This window comes from Talpa europaea, assembly GCF_964194135.1.
Source record: "Talpa europaea genome assembly, chromosome: 1".
Taxonomy (NCBI): Eukaryota; Metazoa; Chordata; class Mammalia; order Eulipotyphla; family Talpidae; genus Talpa; species Talpa europaea.
Window position 1 is genome coordinate 107,043,142 of NC_140073.1, and position 21,084 is coordinate 107,064,225.

The 21,084-nt window shown below is 38.7% G+C and overlaps 1 protein-coding gene across 1 annotated transcript in view; it reads right to left on the reverse strand.

Moving 5' to 3' along the window:
• Positions 1-21,084, reverse strand: part of STK39 (serine/threonine kinase 39) — a gene marked incomplete at both ends in the record, with an annotated part of 274,858 nt that overhangs the window by 147,210 nt on the left and 106,564 nt on the right. Inside the window, 2 exon segments of the mRNA XM_084231279.1 lie at positions 17,968-18,033; positions 18,136-18,184. Of these exon segments, the coding sequence (XP_084087405.1) occupies positions 17,968-18,033; positions 18,136-18,184 (115 nt within the window).

A 21,084-nucleotide genomic window follows, 5' to 3' on the forward strand; every position in this document is an offset into this window, starting at 1 on the left:
AAAATATATTTTCCAGTTCGACGTATATCCTTCTATTACCTGAATGGTGTGCTCTGATGAACAGTTATCCTGAAATTTAATGCAGCTGATTTTAACTGTCTTTTTTTAATAGTTAGACTCCTAGAATCTTGATTAAGAAAACCATCTATTCTACAAAGTAATGTATCTTACTTCTCTACAAGTTTTGTCTTTTACATTATGTTTTGATTATTTTGGAATGAAATTATATATATGGAGTGAGACAGAATTTTTTTCCCATTTGGACATTTATCTTCTCTCAGAACTATTAATAGTAGGGTCTCTCTTCTCTCCACATGTCTGCAACATATTTCTGTTATATATCAAGTTTCTTCATATACAAGGATCTGTTTTATTCTATTTCATAACCTTTTATCTATCCTCAATATCACAGTGTCCTGTTGGGATGCTTTGTGTATTTGTGAGCCTTTATTCTTCAATGAAATTTTGGAATTAGCTTGTCAAATTTCTCAAAATCCTTTGTAAAATTCTTTGGAACAGCATTGACATTGTTGAGCAATGTAGGGATAACTGACTTTCTTACTAAATGATAAGTTTTTATTGATGAGCTTTTTTTCTGTCCACTTATAAGATTTTCTTCAATGTCTTCAATAGGTTTTGTAATTTTTCTTCCTAAAATTCTTTTATGTCTTTTGTTAGACTTATTTAATAAGATACTAGACATAATAAATAATATCCACTTCTCTTAACTTATAGAATACTTAGTTTTTCTCTTCTTTTTCTTCTTGACTTTGTTTTGACAAAGTTTCTTTTCATTTTCTTAGAATTTATCTTTCTCCCTTAGGCATGTGGTTTACAATAGTTCACAGCATTACTACAGTTTCTTTTTAATCCCTGCTAATAAAACTATTGTTTAATTTGTGGGATACCTTTTTGTTGTTTCAACTTTCATTAACTTTTGCTCCTACCTTTACCAACTCTTTTCTTCCATTTTTTTTAGATTAACATTGATCTTTTCCTAATTCAAATTAGCTTGTCACTTTTTCTTCCTGAATGTAGGTCCACTAGGTATATATTTTCTCAGTTTATTTTTTCTTAAGAAGTCTAAAACTCATTCTTGAAGATTTTCATGTCATCACTTTGAAGATATTATTTTTCTGTCTTTAGGCTTTGATTGTTGCTACTGAGATTCTGCTGCCTAGTTATCCTCTCCTCTAGTTATCCGCTCCTTAGAGGTGATCTCTTCCATTAATCTATTTGATTTTAAGATCGTTTTATGTTTTACATCAAAGTACAGATTTTTTTTATCTTGATTGTTGGCAATATTTTTCCTGTTTTTGTGGGTGTCTATCTTTCATAATTTCTGGAAAAATATTCAAATATTACCTCATCTGCATTCTCTCTACTGTTTTTCTGACACCACAATTTGACTTATGTCACAATTACTTACTATGTCCTCTATATCTATTACTATCTCTCCCAGAATTTCCCTCTTCATATATCCCTGTGCTGCACTCTTGGAATTTCCTCAGTGTGTGCATTCATTCATTCGGCCTAATCATATTTTTAAAAAAATATACATCTAAATCTTTCCATTGAGTTTATGTTTGTTTCTTATTATTTTAACAGTTATGATTCACATCTAAAAGTTACTTCTCTTTCAAGTCTGCCTAAGCATTTTTTATATTTTGTTGCATGCTTATTAATAGATTCACTTTCATGTCTTACTTCATATGTGATTATTTTATATAGAATATATAATACAGATTATCCACTATCTGAATTTCCTTAAGGGGCAAAAGTATCTAAATTAGTTGTTTATTTCTAATGTTTTATTTATCTTTGGAGGAAAGTAGTCCTTCAAGGAAGAGCTGTGCTTGCTTCTGCTAAAAGCAAGAGGCACATCCACTTAGGGATATTGCACTCATCTTTCAAGTCTCAAGATTAGTAGCTTAATTCATGGGTCTCGGGCTCAACTTTTAATTGTCAAATTTGAAAGTAAGTAAATCACCAGGGTATGGATGACATACCAGGCTAGACACAGTTCTGCTCCTTTGCTGTTGCAAAGCTAAAAGGGCCTTTACTCTCACATCACTCACATTTCAGCCTCCAGGCTTTTATCTTTATTGTTTTAGATTGTTACATATCTTTCTGGGTTACTTTTTGTGAATCCAAAAATGTAATATAATCTATGTTTAAGGCAGGATCTAATTATTGGAAAACTCAGCTTATTTCTCACATGTACAAAATAAGGGGGAAATACTCTAAAGATAGCAAAATTAATTCAAAAACTGAGCAATTTTCTCTTTATAAAATTCAAGGGAAAGATTTCAATATCTATTTGAATTCTGCTTTCAAATTCTCCTGTACTTCTTAAGAGTCTTGGAAATTTAACTGTGACATTCAGTGTAAGAACTTTGACTATCCTCAATTCTAACAGGAAAAACCTGCCTTCCTCCTCTGCAAGCACTGATAAGGAATAAGAACATCACTGAATCATTTATGGAGGAAGCTTGAGAGACTTCTGGTCTAATTTCTTAGTACAGACAAAAAGAAATCCCATCACATTTGCTCATCTCCCAACATCTATAATGCACCTGTTTTGTTGCAGCTGAAGTTAACCTAATAGGCTGGACTCTATTCTTCAGTGAACTTATAATCCATTAATTTTCTTATTTTTGTTACCTGGCTAAGCAATACAAAAGAACTCTGAACCGGGAGCCTAAAGCAATCATCCAGGCCCTGGTCACTGATTAAAAATCATCCACTACATCTCCACAGAACTCAGGTAAAACTCAGTGTATGCTCTCTACCCTAGGAGGGTCGATTCAGACCAGTGATCTTCAAACTGAACTCAATTCATTCGCTTCCTCAAAAGCCCCTATGCACAAACTTTTGGACTTTCAGATAAGTATTTTTTTTTCTTTTATAGGCTAGTTGGTTCACAAAATGTTAATACCAGAGGATAATCATTTTACAACCTTGAGCACTCCATGACACATATATAGAAAATGATCATATTTATACAGCATCCTGGGATAATTGGCTAAAGCAATTCATAGCAACTGGCCTCAGAAATGCAGCATCCCATATCCTGCTCAACTGTCCTGAGGGACGATGGGTAAATAACGTGGTTTATATGTAGCCTACTCCCCTATACCAAGGTGTGCTGTGCACTGGTTGGGAAGTTCTGATTGAGATGACAGCTAGAGCCCAATTCTATTGCTCATTCATGATTTTAACATGAGCCCCAAACTGTTTCCCAATCCTCTCTTTATTGTTCAAATGTAAGCTCTCCATGTCACTTATCTCCCACTCTGAACTAGGGTAATCCAAAGCCTCATTCAGTCATTGTGCCTTCTCAAGATATAAAGACGACCAAACCACCTTGCTATATTATGCATTAAAGAAACTAGCATGATGAAGATGGTGAAAATGAGTGCCAAAATTAATAAATCTAACAAAACCAGAACATTCTGAAGACAGATATGCAGTTTGATAATAAAAGACCCATTAAAATAATACCAAAAGAAACTATGGTTTAAGAAGATACTGCAGCTCAGCTTCACATGGGATGGCCCAACTAGCACTGGTGGAACATAGCTAAGACAGATCTCGCATGCAACAGTCTAGGAGAAACTGCCCCAGTGACATTTGGAATGAAAAAAAGGGAACTGCAAATAACTAGAGGAGCAAAGAACAAAGCTGTAAGGCCAGCATATGCAAAGGGAGAAAAGTATATATAGTTGCATCTATATAATCATAAAGCAAGATTGTTAAATAACTTTTGTCAAGTGAGTTTAGAAATATGGTTTTCCAACAAAGAGATAAACCAGAGGGTCTGTGTTACTATCAGTTGACCTGCTTATTGAAAATGCAGAGTCCTGGGTCATACCTCCAGACCTACTGAACATGAATCTTTAGTTAAGGAGCCTGGGTATGTGCAGGAAGTATCATAACAATAATTATGTTTCTGTAAAGAAAGAGAACAGGCAAACATGTCTAGAGGGTAACTAGGCCTTTGGTGGTAGGTGCGGTGTGGCATAAACAGTTGCTGGGAGTTAAAGCTGTATGCCTAAAACTTACATGGTATTTTAAGCCAATATTTTAACTCAATATAAATAAAAAACAAACTTTAAAATATTAATATGTATGTTTGTGTGTGTAGGTAGGTGTGGGTGAGCAAACAACAGACAGAAAGAGACAGAGAAAGAGAGACAAGTGGGAGGAATTTCACAGAAATGGTTATCATATAACCAAAAAACTTCACTGGGAGAAAGGCTTATTTAGATGTCATTTATTTCAGAAACCTTTTACTTGTTTTAACATACATATTCATTATCATTTCTTAAAAATACAATAGTAAGCCTAGACCTAGAATTCTCTCTACAAAACAGCTAACTACAGGTCTAGGAATAAATGAAACTAAATAATAATGAAATCGGAAGTCTTACAATTTAAACAGAAATAAATAACAGAATACTAAATAAACTTCAGTAATTTGAACTCCTTAAGAAAACTACCATGACTGTATGTGTTGGCAGAAGAGCAAGAACACATTTATTTGTAGAATAAGGGTTAGTTGCTTGGGCTCTATGGAGACAGGAAGAAAGGAGGAGAGAGTGGGATGAAATTCACTAACCTTAAATATTAATTTCCTTAAGAAAATAAAAGACAATCCTCATATGACATTTAAATACTTCCTTATGCTCCCTTGTATAATATACAACTCATTTCTGAACAAAACATTCCCCAGTGCACACTGAGGGAAGGGAGAGAAAGCAAAACATTCAGAGAATTCCTGTTATGTTCCAGACACTGCATAAACATTTGATATAAATTGTCACATTTAAACTTCTCAAAAACGCTCAGAGGTTTGGAAGTTTAGGAAATGGAGGCTCAGAGAGGTTGGATGACTCACCCAAGGCTCAAAGCCAGCAAGGGGCACTGAGGATTTAATCTCCAAGTTACACTTTTAAGTTTTAAAACATCCTATGCAAAGATTCCAAAACAAAGGAAAATGGAGTCTCCAATTCTCAAAGATATACAATGGTAAGATTATGGGGGATCTGAATAAGGACACTAGCATGCCGCAAAAGTAAAGAAAAGAGAGAGGTCTCAGCCTCTGAACTGTGGTGCTGTCCTTTGACAGACATGACAACACCAGGTGCAGCAGCACAAGGGCTGACAATGGACCCCACGAAACGCACCCCAAAACCATAAACCAAAGAATGATGAAAAGGGTTTGAGTATCACTCTTAGGCTGGCAGCTGGTTTATCATTTGTTTTTCTGGACAGAAGAGATTACAGTGACAGAATAATGGGCAAATAGACCTGGTATTACTGCACAATAAGCTCTGTCCCCACACTGAAAATAATTTCTTATCCAAGAACACACTGGGCTCCCCATACTTCTCACCACTAAAAGCTCACTCCCATCTACACTTAATGGCCCTAAGAGAGTTCAGGACCCCAAGCTGGGGCCTTCATAATAGACTCTGTATTGATCAGCTTCTGGTACAAGGTGCAATCTAACCTCTCCCAAAGTTACTAAAAGTCTCACAGTTGTAAAGCTAAAGAAGACCTAGAATTCTCTCTAAAAAATAGCTAGAAATAAATGAAACAAAATAAATGCATATGGGTTAACATGTCAATATCAAAAAACAACATCATGATATAAAGAGTTAAATTTAAATTATTTCCCCTAGAAGAGGGATAAGTGGCAGGTAATCCAGAGTTAGAGAACACTAAAAACGAATCTAAATCTACTGTTGGAATATGTTTCTAATATTAAATGCTATATGCAGGCATAGGGCTAAGCATGCGTGTGTGTGTATGTGTGTGTGTGTGTGAGAGAGAGAGAGAGACAGAGAGACAGACAGACAGACAGAGAGACGGAGAGAGGGGTAGGGGGGGAGATGTTATTCTACAGAGGAGAGATCTGAGACTTGGTTTAGATTTTGAAATATACTGCCACATTTTAAACATCAGTACCAATATGCATCAATAATTATGGAAATAATATCAAACAATTCCATTCCTAGGGACATATAACGAAACAATATTCATTATATACATCAATGTGAGTACAACAACAAAAAAAATGGAAAGATTCTAAATGTCCATCAAGAAAAAACTGATTATTAATTGTAGTCGTTCTTACAATAGAATATTATACAGCTACTAGAAATGATTATGTAAATCTATGTTGACGCAAAAAGATGTACACAGATATCATAAATGAAAATGCAAGGAGGTCACCAAGCAGTAAATACTGCATGGTTCTTCGATTTCATTTTCTGCATAAATGACTCTGAGTTAACACTGTGGTCTGTTGAAGAGGAGGGGCTGACCTTTCCAAAGGGAAAAGGAGCACTCATAAGGGCTTTGGGCAAAGGTGCACAAGAATTAGGGGTGAGGAGTCCCAGAGAAGTCTTCAAAATATGAAAGCAACTGAACAAATGCTACATCGTGCGGGCCTGAGCAAAGATTCTGCTTTTCACGCTAGATCATCCTTGAGAGGCCACCGAACAGTTTGCATTTCACAGGGGAGGCCCGGGGGAAGTATAATGGCTGCACAAGGTCACTGGAGGGTAAATGATGGTCAGGCTACTCTGCCCTCCTGCCATTAGGATTGATGATGGATCCCTGTGGTCCTGAATGCATGCCTGATAGCTGGCACCTGGAATAGGGTGTGGGCCTACGTAGGTGAGTACACCTGGGCTGAGATGGGGCCTAGGAGAGCGGCATCACAGGGATGCCAGAGGAGCAGAACCACCAGAACAAGCGAGAGAGCAGAACAGAACCACCAGAGAAGCAGAGGCCACAAGAGAACACCAGAGAGCCCAGAAAGAGTGAAGATTCGCCGGGGGCTAGGAGGCCCGCCTGCCATGTACCTGGTAAAATTTCAATAAAGCCTGAAGAAGCCACTGAGGGCTCCAGGACTCTCCTCTCTTTCATCCATCTGCATAGGGTCCTAGAGATCCTGCTCTGTGCCTTCCTGCTGCTATGGTCACCCTCAAGCAGGGGTTGAGCCAGAGCCTGTCTAAAGAGCCCAAGCTTGGTCTTACCTCACAGCACAAGCTTGTGGGGCCCCAGCTTCCTGAACAACATCTACTCTTGGGTACTCTCCTGCTTTAATTCTCTCTTGCCTCTTCCTCGGTCTCCCTTGTCTACTTTCTAGAGCTTTCCATAAAGTCACAGAGAAAGCCCACCACCTGGCACTCCTCCCTTGTCCTCTCAGGGGCACTTACCTTGATAAAACTTAACTCCCCTTCCCAAGTGAATTATCTCAGCTAATAAGTATACTGCTTAACAACCAAGACAATTTCAAATGGGCTTTTAAGTTTGGGTTAAATTCAAGGCCTCTGTTTAAACTTCTTAGCTCTACTATTCTTTTGTAAGTTGTACAAGGGCTCCTTTCCTTTCTATGTGTCTACATGTGTGGGGGGGAAATAAAAGTTATTATACACTCTTCCAAGTCAGTATTTGAATTTCTGAGAAGTAATTTAGTGTGAAGCTCAGAAAACCCTATATCAAAGTACGAAGTGCACTGGGCCTCTTGAATTCTAATTTATTTTGAAACCACTCAATTTTCAAAGTAAAAAGAAACTGGAAAAACATTTCTGGGGTTTTGTTTTTGCTTAAAACAATAGAAGCATGCATCTCAATAATGTCAATCAAATTTAATTAACATAAAATAATCTGGGTCCTTCCCCCTTCCCTGAATCTTTTAGTATGTGTACCATGCCCTCTGCTGGTCATACTTTTCGTGAATGACCACAGTTTAAGAGGTCAGGAAAGGAACCATTAATTCCTTATCAAGAACAGCCTGGACTCCCCACACTTCTCACCACCAACGCTCTCTCCCAGCTACTTTTAATGACCCTTAAGAGTTCAGGACCTCTAACGGGGACCTCAATAACAGACTCTATTGATTAGCTTCTGGTACAAGGTGCAGTCTAATCTCTCCCAAAGTTCCATTACTTTCAATCTCCTTCACCTTCTCGTCTCCAAAATGTCAAATACCTTTTAAAGATTTATAGCATCATGATATAAAGAGTTAAGTTTAAATTACTTCCCTAGAAGAAGGATAAGTGGCAGGTAATCCAGAGTTAGAAAATAATCTAAATCTACTGTTGGAATATGTTTCTAATTAAATGTGGCCTCAAGTAATAGGAAAGTTGATATATATACTCTGGCTGGGCAAAGAAAATAACAATGTGCAATATGTTTAGAAATAGAGCCTAAATTTTTGCTGTCAAATAAGCCAAAGTAAATAATGCACTAAAATTTAATCATTCTAACCACATTCTATATTAAGGTGGTAAAAGTGAATCAAGTAAATTGGCTCACCCAAGACACTGTGCAAGTTGGCGATAACAAAGGATTACCTAAGAGCAGAAGAAATCAGAGAAACCCTGAACGTAGACATGAAATATCAGAATATACCACCAACTGAAAAACATGTCAATAATCTCCTTTAAAAGTAAAGGCAGATTTGCTTTGCCTCCTCTTATGCCCTCATATCAACTCCCATAAAAGCTATCATCATTCCTTCTCATTCTTGCTTGCTAAACTTCAATTCCAGAAACACTATTGATTGACCAAGACACTGTGCTGGCACTGGGCACAAAAAGAATAATATGATACCATTCCTGTACCCAAATTGCTCACAGTCTGGTACAGAAGGCAAAAGGTGAGGAAACAAGCTACCAATTATTCCAAATGCATCAAGGGAATAATACCCAAGGTACAGAAGCAATACATATAAAAGACAGGTGAATTCTGGGGCGGTGAGGGAAGAGATGGTATGAGAGCGTTTTTACAGAATAGGTGCTGGACTTGGAGACCTGCACGTTCAGACGAGGCCCTCCAAACTGAGGGGCAGTACCTGCCTGCTGCTTCCTGGAAAGCCTATGTGGGGTTTCAAGAGTAACATTGATAAGAAAAGTAAAACCAGGAATTCTGGCAGGTTGTCTCAGGGGTGAGGCGAGTGGCTGAACTAAAGGCAGGAGAGGTGGCCCAAACACAGGTCTTGGGGAACCCAGACAAGTGACGTGGCCTCCTCTGTCAAGAGGCGGGAACTTGGAGCTTAGCCTGTGCTCGACAAGAAGCCACTGAAGACGTCAAGCCAGGGAGCAGGAGCAGTCATATTCGAGTATCAACAAGATTAAAAACTTTTCTGTTATCTTACTAGTTTTTCTGCAACGTTCGCCAAAGTCCTTTCCACTCTTGCGGCTTGTCTACTTTAAAGAGCTGGTATGGCTAGTACTGGAGTGAGGTGGGAAGGTGAGTGGACGCAAACTGCCTCGTGGCAGTTGGTACCTTGTCGTCATCAGTGCGCGCCGTGAGCAGTGCACATGCGCAGACACTCCGCCGGCTCTCCGCACGTGCACACGTGCACACCATGTTCCCGGAAATGTGCTCTGGGGAAAGTTAGCAAACTTCCCAAAAGCAAAAAGGAGGTACATAATGCACGTAAACACTCAGATCTCAAAAACCTAAATGGATGTTAACTAAGGTCATTGATTTTGCCTATTCATTTCCAGTAAGAAAACAATCAGTTCTCTACAAATGAAAATAATGCAAACAGAATTTTTGAGAAAGTATTTTATTATTTTTAAATGTGCAAAAGTGGATCCCTATGATCTGTGAAGATTTAAAGTTCTCGTAAGCAAACGGCATCTTTAAAAGCTACCTCAATCTAAAAATATAGACATTCCCCTTACATGGGGCTGCCAGGATTGGCAAATCACAATTTCTAGAGCGGATCGTTTCATTTCCAAGTCAAATGCCACCAGAAAGAGGGCATTTACCAAGAATAAATGCATTTTTTAACTCAGTTCACCAACTGAATTGAAAGTAATTTATGGAGAAAAATCTTGTTCTTTCTGCTAATTCACCCCCAGCACAAACACCAGTCAAGTTGCTTACAACAGGCAAAGTGCAAAAGGAAGAAACCTATGAGGGCTAGGGTTTTTATACACTAGTAAGCGATTCTGACTACAAACTCTTAAAATAAATGAACTATTCTGATAGCACCCCCTAGTGACCAAAAGCACTTTTCCAACCAAATGAGCTAAACTGACTGAAGGCAATGCTTTTTTTAAAAAAACAATTAAAAATTAATGAAAACATCAATTACATTATAATCTGGGAATATCTGTCCCAGTTAAACCAATAACTTGAACATAACTGGCCAACCGTTCTCTCAGCTCTACAACATGAAAAAATAACATTCTCAACCAGCGGAGTCCTCTTGCTTTGAGTATGTTTGAGTCCCTCATAAGATATGCTACCAATACATAAGGTTATGAGGAAAACAAAAACAAAGCAATATGAGAGCAGGCTTTGTGGTATCTTCAGGCCCGCCTGAATCATTAGGAGAATTTTATATTAAATTCATTACATATGTCATGATAGAAGTCAGTTCACTTCTCTTTCATAGACCTCATACACTGCCTCCTTTTTATTTACTCAGCTCTCAGGAGAACTACAAAAAGCAAAGAACTTTCTGAAAATGGCCTGCCATCACCCATAACTATTAATTTCTTCATAAAATCCTGTCTTCAAACTTGAGATTTTTGTTTTTTCACATGAATTATGTAAAATAAAAACGTGTTTATTTTGATTTGATAATTGAAATATATAATTTAAAATGAAAGGAGTAACAATTTAAAGTACTTTACCATTACCCTTCAACCCCCAGCCCAGTAAAAAAAAAATCCTTCCTAAGATCTTCGGACAAACCTAACATACCTTCAATCCTTCTGTTCCAAATCTGAATCCTTCCACAAAGCAAAATTCTTTTGCTCAGTTCACATTCTAAAACAGCACCGAACTAAACTCACTGTTGCCCTCTACTGGGAAGACTTGGAACAAAAGCTAAACTGCATAGGTCAAGCAGTTGAAATCACTCCAGTTTTGTTGATAGCATATACCCTTCAATAGCTTATAAATTAAAAATAAGATTCTTGAAAGCACAACTTTTCACAAGTGCAGAGTTATTTTCTTCCTTTGTCAACTAAAAGAAGGCACTAAATGACAGCAAACTGGAAAACTGGCTTCAGACTGCCACTAGAGGACATGAGGACATGACCTTGGTCAAGACCATCTCCCTAGGTCTCAAATTTCAGGTCTGCAAATGGAAGACTCCTGATCAGGAGATATTTATGGTTCTGGCTGCTATTTTCTGGTCATACTTCAAAATATTTATAGCTGTTTTAAAATCAGTCTTATTAATTTAATATATCTAACCCTCAGTTGGGTTACTCAGGATTTCACTGTATGTTATAAGGGTGTGAAGTAAATGAGATCGGCAGGAGCCAGCTATCTAGCATTGTACTTGAAGGTGCACAGTAAGTATGAGTTTTCTTTTGTCTTCTCTCCCTACATCCCCTATCTCACAGCTCCAGACCTTTCCCACCCCTGTAGGATACATTTTATGTCCATGTGTTTGCACCCCTCTGCCTGGACAGGGCCCTTCATCCGTCCATACCTCAGTGCCTATACCTCAAAGTGGTGGTTACAATGGTAGCAGTTATGAGAGCACCAGCAGAAATGGGAAGAGCAGCAGCACTAATAAAATATGTTACAAAAACAATAAAATCCCATTATAATAACAAAACCAATAATGTAATTTATGTGATTATTAAATAAAATGTACTGTATTTGTGATAATAACTTGTGCCTTTATTATTTTGAGCCAACTACTGTGCTATATACATCCTATACGTGACCTAATTTAGTCCTCAAAAGCAGCTATTACTACTTTTCCCATTTTATAAGTGAGACTGAGTTTCTGATGGGTTTTAAAAGCTATTGATGCTACCAAACTCTCACCTTCCATCTCTTCCCTTCAAAATCTCCAAAGCCCTTTTATACCCTACTCTTCCCCACATCTGCCAGAACTCTGATAAACTCCCCACATTCCTACACTGACACTTTAGCATCTCATAGTCACCACGAAAGGTGTGGACAGCCCCTATGTGTGTTAAATGGCAGACAAAATGTTCCAGGAAGGACAAATGTACCCCCCTCTGCTACTTATGCCATGTACCTCTGTTTACCTTCTCCATCTACATCTCCTTCCTATCCTCTCCCTTCTTCCTTCTGAGGATTGATTTAGTGGAAAGAACATGGAATCAGAAACAAGATTGCCTTTTATTAGCCATGTGACTTTAGGCAAGTCATTTCAGCATTCATACTTTCATCCCTGAAGTATACTAACACCTGCCCTGCCTATCTTCCAGCACAGCTGGTCAGAATAAATAAAGCATATAGGAAAGGGATCTAAAAGTTGTAAAAGAGTATCAGCTATGTGTGTATTTAATTCTTACTATTCTTAGGTCTCCACAAACACACACCCTGCACTTCTCATAGCAGAGAGGGTTTGCTGCAGTGAGGGAAAGCCCTGGCTCGTGGCCACTGCAGCGCCTTGATGGGGCAGAAAAGAATACATGAAGACAGATCAATGGCAGCAGCAATGAAATAACAATTGCAATCCTGTTCCTTCTTTTTATAGGCTTCCCCAGGCTTCTTCACTATCCCACCCAAGCAACAGCAATAGAGAACAACACCCCCCACCCCCACCCACCTCACTACCAGGATGCTTTTCTCACATCCTATTTCACTATATCCTTCTAAAATGCTCATCTTCTGGAAACAGGGCAATCATGCTCTTATTTACATGAGAGTCATAGCAGCCACAGTTGACTGAGCATGGTGTCAAAAAGAGCACCAGACATACCATGCAGCTCATCGCCCATCCTCCCGGCAACTCAACTTAAATGTCCTTGGCTCTATTGGACAGATTAGGCCAGAGAGTTTAGGCCGCTCACCTGGTGAAGGTCACTGGTCCAGCTGTTGCTAGAGAGAGAGGCTGGAGCTGCACCCTTCCCACTTCCTACCTAACTCTGAACATCACACACTAGCAATGTGCTTCTTGTCCATAAGATTGCATAAGATTGTCCATAAATCATAGGAAAATGCTATCATTAATAACCTGTAAATATACAATCATACAAGAAAGCCAGGTTTTCTAAAAACAGACCAAGGAGCCAGTACAAGAAGTACATTCAGTCTATATTTTAATATTTAATATACTGAATATGATGATAATGTAGCCCTCCTATCAAGAACTGCTTTTGCAATAAAGAAACCCCCAGGTTACACCTTTATCTTTAAATATAAAGAGCACCATCACCTACCCTGAAATGATTCAAAAAACAGAAATTATACACAGAAATTCTTTGCACTATTTTTTGGGCAACTTTTTTACATTGAAAGTTATTTCAAAATAAAAAATGAAAACAGGACACATTAACACATCAAGTATAAAATAAATGTGAGCTATAATAGTCCTACCCATTGATTTCTGAGTACATAGGAAGATCAACTGGGAACAGATTTGGGTCCTTAACCAATCATACAGCCTGATGTAAGAAAGGCCAGAACTCATACCGTTCCAGTCTTCCCAATGTGCAGTGGCCACACCAAATGTAGCAGTGATACAATATCACTGCCCACCTCCTGATAATGACTAACAATTTCTAACTTGTCAAATTCACAATTGAGAAAATTCAAACAGAACTTCTCCAACGAGTCTTCTTCCCATTTAAACAGACAACCACAATAAAAACAAACAAACAAAACATTCCTCACCTCATACCTCCTCTAACCAATATGCTTACTGGCTGAGCGCTTGCCATTTAGACATCTGTGTAGCTCCTAACCCTGAGCCCCCAACCTGCCACCGATGAGTTTTAGCCACAGAAAATGTGTGCATATAAGTGTGAATGTGGTGACTCAAGGTTCATTTTGCCAACTTAAAGCTCAGGCATCAGCCAACTCTGATGCTTAGATGCTCCTACAGAAGATGGGCTCTGTCCTAAGCATTGCATTCAATTTTTTTTTGTTTTGTTGCGTTGTGTTTTTTATTGTTACTATTTTTTTCCCGATGCCTTATTTAGCTCCCCTATATTCCTCCTATAAGTGAACCATCTGGTGTTTTTTTTTTTTTCTTCTGACTTATTTCACTGAGCATAACTTCTTTTAGCTCCATCCATGTTGCTGCAAATGGCAATAATTTATCTTTTTTGATTGCTGAATAGTATTCCATTGTGTTCAATTTTAACAGAGTGACATGCGCCCTTCTCTACCCAGTGAATCCAGGCAGCAAAGAGCCACCACACAAACTGTCAAACCCCACAGGATTGCAGGAAATAGGCCCTAGGAAGTCACATGAAAAAGAGGCATTCTCATCAAGGCATTCTTAACCACTGCACTACAAAAACCATCTATATCACTATATCACCAAGGAAACCACACCTTTCTGTTTCAGTTATTTTAATATTTTTTCCTGATTAGAAGAGTAAATTTATAGGAAGACAAGACTACATAACTTCATGGAATTCTGTGGCTTCCGACCAATGTTTTCCGTTACGGCCAAACATGAATGTGATAGGTCTCTGCTTCTCTTACACCAAAGGACAGTGCTGGTGAGCACCTGGGACTCCCTGAGAGCAGATACAATACCAGCCCCCACCCTCTCTTAAATATGAGAATTATTCATGGTAAAGAAAATGTATTAAAAATATCTTTGCTTTGGGCCTCCCTGGTGGCGCAGGGGGTTAAGCACCGCACTATAAAGCAATCTGCAGCCTCTGCAGCACGAGTTCAATCCCCCAGCCAGCCAGAGAGAAACCCACATGGCATAGCAGACCTCTCCTGTCTTGCCTGCTGCTCCCCTCAGCAGTGTGTTTCAGTCAGTCTGCCTGTTCTCCTCCCCACTCTGTCTCTGGTGAATTCTCTCACCTCCCCCACCTCATCTCTCACCCCCGGCATCTCTGGCTTGTACCCCAGCTCTTGTATGTATAAATGGATAAATCTTCAAAATAAATAAATAAATCAACACGGTTGGTTGTGTCCATGTTTATCTAAGTCTCTAGAGTTTTGCCAACAGGCCCAGTTGTCATGAAAACACTCATATATCGATGGACTATCTGGAAATAGCTTAAAAACAGCTAACTGAGGAGACAAAATCCAAAGGGCCAACATCAACAAGTAGGCTCTGAGAAACAAATCTACAGCAGGAAGACTAGAGCACAATCAAGTAGGAGACCCCTGAGCAAATGGAAGCAGAAGTCCCTACAGATCATCCCCAAAACAATTAACATGAATAAGGCTATACACTCCCCTGTACCAACTTTTACATAAAAGTGACCTAAACACTAGAAGAATCTACAATACATGAAGACATCCTCCAGCAAAGACTTTCAATGCACATGGCGATTAAAATAACCTGACTACCCTGTGGCCTAGATAACATGATTAGTTTCAAATCAGAAGCAATACAGTTGTCACCAATATGGAGAGCTCCTGGGAGGGAAGGATTTTCTCCTACTCACAGGAGAATTCCAGGATCCAGCCCAAGGCAAGCACTGCAGAGCTTCACATAAGTAAAAGTAAGAGTTTTAAGTGGACTTTCCCTGGTACAACCCAGCACATGTGCTCTTTCCATCAGCAAAAGTTTGTAGGTACTTTCTGTGAACAAGATATGCACCTAAATCAGTGCTGTTTTGGTCAGTATACTTGCCACAAAATCCACAGACCCAGAGTGGAGAGTGGCTGATAACCAAAGGGTGATTTAAAATAAAAAACATGACAGGAAAAGTCAACTCAATGAAGTTAAAGAGCCAGGATAATATTACAATGGGCCAACTCTCTTTTCCATAAGATGTTGAAAGAACTCATTTATATTCTTCCTTCTGCTCCTCTGTGTGACTCTGAGATGTGTGGCCATTTTCCATTTATAGGGGAGGGTAACAAAACAGGCCCTGAGGTTTAAGTCCAAAATCAAAGTGCAACTTTGGCAGAAGAAATGCTTGGAAAATCACATCTCCCAAAGCTCTAGCCACTTATGGTTTGAGATACATGCAAAATGGGATTTGCAAGGCATCACATACTAACATGTAATAATTATATTTTGAAAGAAAGGAAATAAAGTCACAGCCTGAAGAGATTGTTGATTTTCATAAATTTATGGAAGCCTCACAGGAGAGTATGGATTAGATAGCAAGAGATTAGCTGGAATTTAGAATATAAAACTTGAAGTTACAATAATGAACTCAAGACTAAGTTTTGACCTTTACTTGATAAAATCTTTTTTCTAATTTATTTGCTCTGTGGTTATTTTTGTTTAATTTAGAAACTATTTTTGAACAACTAAATGACATGATCAGAAAGTTAATTTTTCAATAGTGTCAAAAGAATAGAAAGGAGGAGTAGAGGGAGAACATTCAAAAATCTACTACAACTGTCCAGTGAAAAGCAGGAGGGTAATGTCCCAAGCAATGCTGCAGAAAGAAATATGGAAAGACTTGGAGAGTGAATAGATAAGGAAGGGGGGGGGGGCGTAGGTGAGGAGGTTCCAGATAGAATAATAATCCCAGTGTTCTGAGGTTGGGTGACTTAGAAAGAAATACACAGCACAGCAAAATTAGGTTTGGGGGGGGAAAGCAAAGCTTTTAGAAACACCCCACTGGTCAGCCATTTAAACAAGAAGTTGGAGGTGTGAAGTTAACTCTCTGGAGAGAGAACAGGCCTTCAAAAGCCCCTCTCATGGAACAGCTTCAGGATGAGATCACACAAAACTTTTACCAAAAAAAGCAGAGACCCAAAAAAAAAAAAAAAAAAAGTCCTTTGGGGACACATTCTATATAAGTTAATGTCTTTCTAAGAACTTTTTTCAACTCTGGCTGACATTTTAGGGATCTGATCAAAAGGCCCCATGCCAGACTCCAACACCCCCAGGGAATCTCTCCAGGCACCTTCTTTAGCTTTCCGTAGGGAGCTTCAAGCTCTGGGAGGGCACTTCAAGGATCTGTTACCTCAAATGGAAGCTGTAGCTTCTCTGTACTGCCCTTGAGGTGGGCTGCTCTGAAGGACCATCTGCCAAGCTCTCCCCTTCCCTCAGACAGACACCAAAAGACCAGCCCAGCTTGGGTCTCTGCAGTCCACACAACAACCCCCCAGCCCCAGCCAGGCCTCACCCCAAGCACAGCTCACTCCACAGAATCCCAGTCTAGGATAGGCACTCCTGCTCTATACAACAGTACAGAGTGGGTCACTTCTTGAAGAAATACATTCACTAAATGTATTTCATATAGAATGTTTTAGAAAAGTCAATGCCTGGAAATTAACATTCAGGGTTACTTAAAACCTGGCATGATGAGATGCAATCTCTAGTGCCTATTTATTTACAGGGCAGATAACTCAGATTCATATCAGCTTTCCCTACAACTATTAACTGTAAAAAGAAAAAACGGACCGTCCTCTCCAAATCTGTGAGTAAATAATTTTAATACAATTTTAAAACCAAGCTAACCCAACCAGAGGTTAGATTTATTAGGTTTCATACCATAATAAAATCTGTAATTACAAACAGATAAAATTCAGAATAAATACGTAAACGAATATATTCACACGTACCACCATTTTACACATCTAAAACCTAAGTGGATAGTTTTTCAGGTAATCATTAATATAATTCAGTTAACATAAGGTAGCCTATAAAAGGGACCGTGTTTTTTTCTTCTTGTTTGAGGAAAGAACCTATATTCTACAAGATTTGAAACTGCTTAAAAATGGTGGCGCCTCATCTGTAAAATCCAAAGGAAAGATAGTCAAGGATATTTTTTACCTGTCCAATATTTAAACCTCCTCACAATCCCCTCCTCTATGGCCTCCTGAAGCAAAGCTGATAAACTGCAGAAAGGAACTCATTTGAGTTTCACACCCAAACACATAACAGGAAGCTGAGATAACCAAAAGGCAAAATGCAGTTATCTGAGAAATCACTAAGCAGATAAGCTCTAAATAAGATATCCCAGATTGTGTGGAAATCTTTCTCCTCTTTTTTTATGCATTTCATTTCTCTGGGTGGGGGCACAGCTCCTACTGGGCCAAGAAGACTAACGTGCTTACCTTTTTGGCTCTTTGGGCTATGTCTGGTGTTCTTGTAAGCAGCTTCTCAATCAGGTATTCTCTGTTCTGCAAAACAAATATTCCCAACAGTTTAACATCAGATACAATACATAGAAATTCATAGTGATTTCAAAATAGCAGATTTACTTGGGTTTTTAAGCATGTTACCTTGGCTTTCTGGAAGAATTTGCATTTTAAAAGTTCTGCTGCTGTGGGCCTGAAAGATCAATAATAAATTAGAGTTGAAACAATGACCACTCAATAAATACACCGCCTTGATGAAACAACGCAACCCTAGATTATTTCTGGAAGACCAGTTTTAGGAATAGTAAGACCAGAAACTAAATTAATCATAAACTGGCACCAAACAAAACAGTGCCAATTTTCCAGTTCTTTCCAAACACCTCTACTGCAAAACACATAAACTCCTGTAGGTTAAATATTTGGGGCATGATCAATTTTCCATCCTTCATCCTTACACTTCACTAAGTGAATTCAGTGTTTCTAAAAGGTGGCAGACTGACATGTCTGTGAGCTAAATTCCTATATTTATTAGGAAGCCGTAAAAGCTGCAATATGACCCTGTCAGGGAAACTATCGTCTCCAGTGCTCTATGACTCCCCACGAGTGGCAGTTTCTAAAGGAATCTACACATCAGGTAGACAAGCTGTGTCTGCCCAGAGTAACCTTGTCTCAAGTGTGTGTGGACAACTATTGCTGGGGGAGGGAAATGTGATGGTGATTAAAAGCCTGCATTTTCATTTCAAAGCTTTACTGGATGGGTGTTTTTTCCCTCAGTGTCTTTTTACTTGTTTCTCTCTCATGTTTCCCATATAAACTGAAAGGTAGGTTTGAAAGCTTGACTAGGCTGAATCCAGCATTTGGCATTGGGTGAATGTCCTGCTGCCAAAAACCTTTCTTCTAATGGTGGTAGCATCTTTGTCTTAAGTAATTATTTCCTAGGAGGTGACAGAACACTGACTCGTACTTCTAGCACTCCTTCCGTTTACTATCTGGGCATTCTTCCATTAAGAATAGTTTCCTTCATCAATAGTTCCTTCTAAAGAAAAAAAAAAAAAAGATCATGCAGGAAGAATCAGATACATTTAGAGAGCATAGGACAGTCAACAAGGCAACTGGCCTGATCGCTTCAAAAACTCAGTGTCAGAGAAAGGGAAGGGAGAGATGTGAGGGAACTGTTCTGGATTAATACAGACTTAAAGAATCATCAAACCAAGGTCAAGTGTGACCCCTTGCCTGCTTGCTGCATTTGTAGATAAAGTGGAAGAGACTACCAAAGAGATTTGAAGATTTTTTAGACATATGGGGGATATGCTAGGTATTAGACAATTTTAGGAAATTACTGTCCATTTTCTTTGGTGGTGTGGAAAGTATTGTGGTTAAGTAGGAACATGTCTTTTAGTAGGGAATGCAAGCCCAGGTATTAAGCCTATTACTTATTTCAATCTGTTCAGCAAGTAAAATGTAGATAAATAATACAGAACATATGAAAAAGGTTGGAATTGTTGAATCTGGGTAGTGGTATAGAAGTAAGTAACACTACTTTTTTTTTTTTTTACCTTTTCTGTATGTTTTAAATTTTTCTTAGTAAAAAAACTGGGAAGAAGTAAAGAAAGTAATACTAAATATTGTGATTTCCAAATGGATAAGCAGTATTATGTTGAGGGGTATGTAAGTTTAAAAGGAGTCCTTGTATTTGAAAAGATTAGAAACCACTGCTCTGGAATAAGCAAGTTCCACTAAAAAGCTTCTGCAGACCAAACTTGAACATATAAAAGAATTAGGATGGGCCTCCCTTGTGGCATAAGGGGTTAAGACGCAATCTATGAAGCAATCCGCAGCCACTGCAGCACAAGTTCGATCCCCGGGCAGGGAGCAACCCACATGGCGCCACAGATCTCTTCTGACTCACCCATTGCTCCTCTCAGCAGTGTATTTCAGTCAATCTGCCTGTTCTGTTACCCACTCTGTCTCTGGTGGATCCTCCCACAGCCCCCCGCATGCCTCTGGCCTGTGCCCCAGTTCTAGTATGCATAAATAAATCAATCTTTAAAAAATTTAAATTAAAGAATTAGGAACTGTCATTAAGTGGCTCAGTATGCAAACTGTCTAAATCTAAAGGGGTTGTAAACTGGCTTTCTGTGCAAAGAACTTTTCTACTTAAACTGTATCACCCTTCTCCTGAGTTTCAAGTGGAATGTTGGTTACAGGTACCCGGCAAAGAATCTCGAATCACCACATTCCCTACAATAAACAGCCAATGATTACTAATTGCTTTGAGTTAAAAAAAGGTCTGAACAATAAACAGATCATTTTGTGTGCCATCTCCCTTGGCAAGCTGGTTAAAGTTCAAGCAGTTGTACCTTATTAACAAAACACTAGAACTGATACCACTATTTTACATGATTTCAGTTTATTATTTTAGCATATACATCACAATGTTTTTGGCCTCCAGTTACTCCAAATGCATCCTTCCCTTCTCTCAATAAATATTTATTAAGCATCTACTATTTGTTAGGCATTATCTAGGTGACAGGCATATGGCAGTTAATACGGCAGACGTAAATACTACCTCCAACAACTTAGAAACTAGCAAATAAGAGCGTGTACTGCTAAGACTATAAGGGGAACATTCAAACATTTTAAAATTGCATTTGGGTGGGAGGAGAGGGTTACTGAGAAAACAGAGAACCCTCATAAAATGGACCACGCATGTTTGCTACCTCACAACATGAAACCAAATTTAAAGAACCAAGAGGCATATAAAATAACCTAGACTGAGTTTTGAAAAGTGAAAAGAAACTGAAGAAAACCACAAAATGATGAAGGAATCCAAAGTTAGAGCTGAAATCCTCATTGTCTCTAGCTGATACAGTTGTAATTGCCTCCCAGTAGTCTCCTTGCCATTTCTCTCCTCCTTATTTCAATCTATCATCCACACTACTCCTGCGTTGGCTTCTAGAACATCCCAATTTCTTATCCATCCTAACAGATTTTAAAGACTTGGGAGATCCTGACTTTGCCAGCCCACTTTCTCATCTCAGCCCATGTAACTTAAACCTGCCCTCCAAATACAATGATGCCTTCATCCATTTC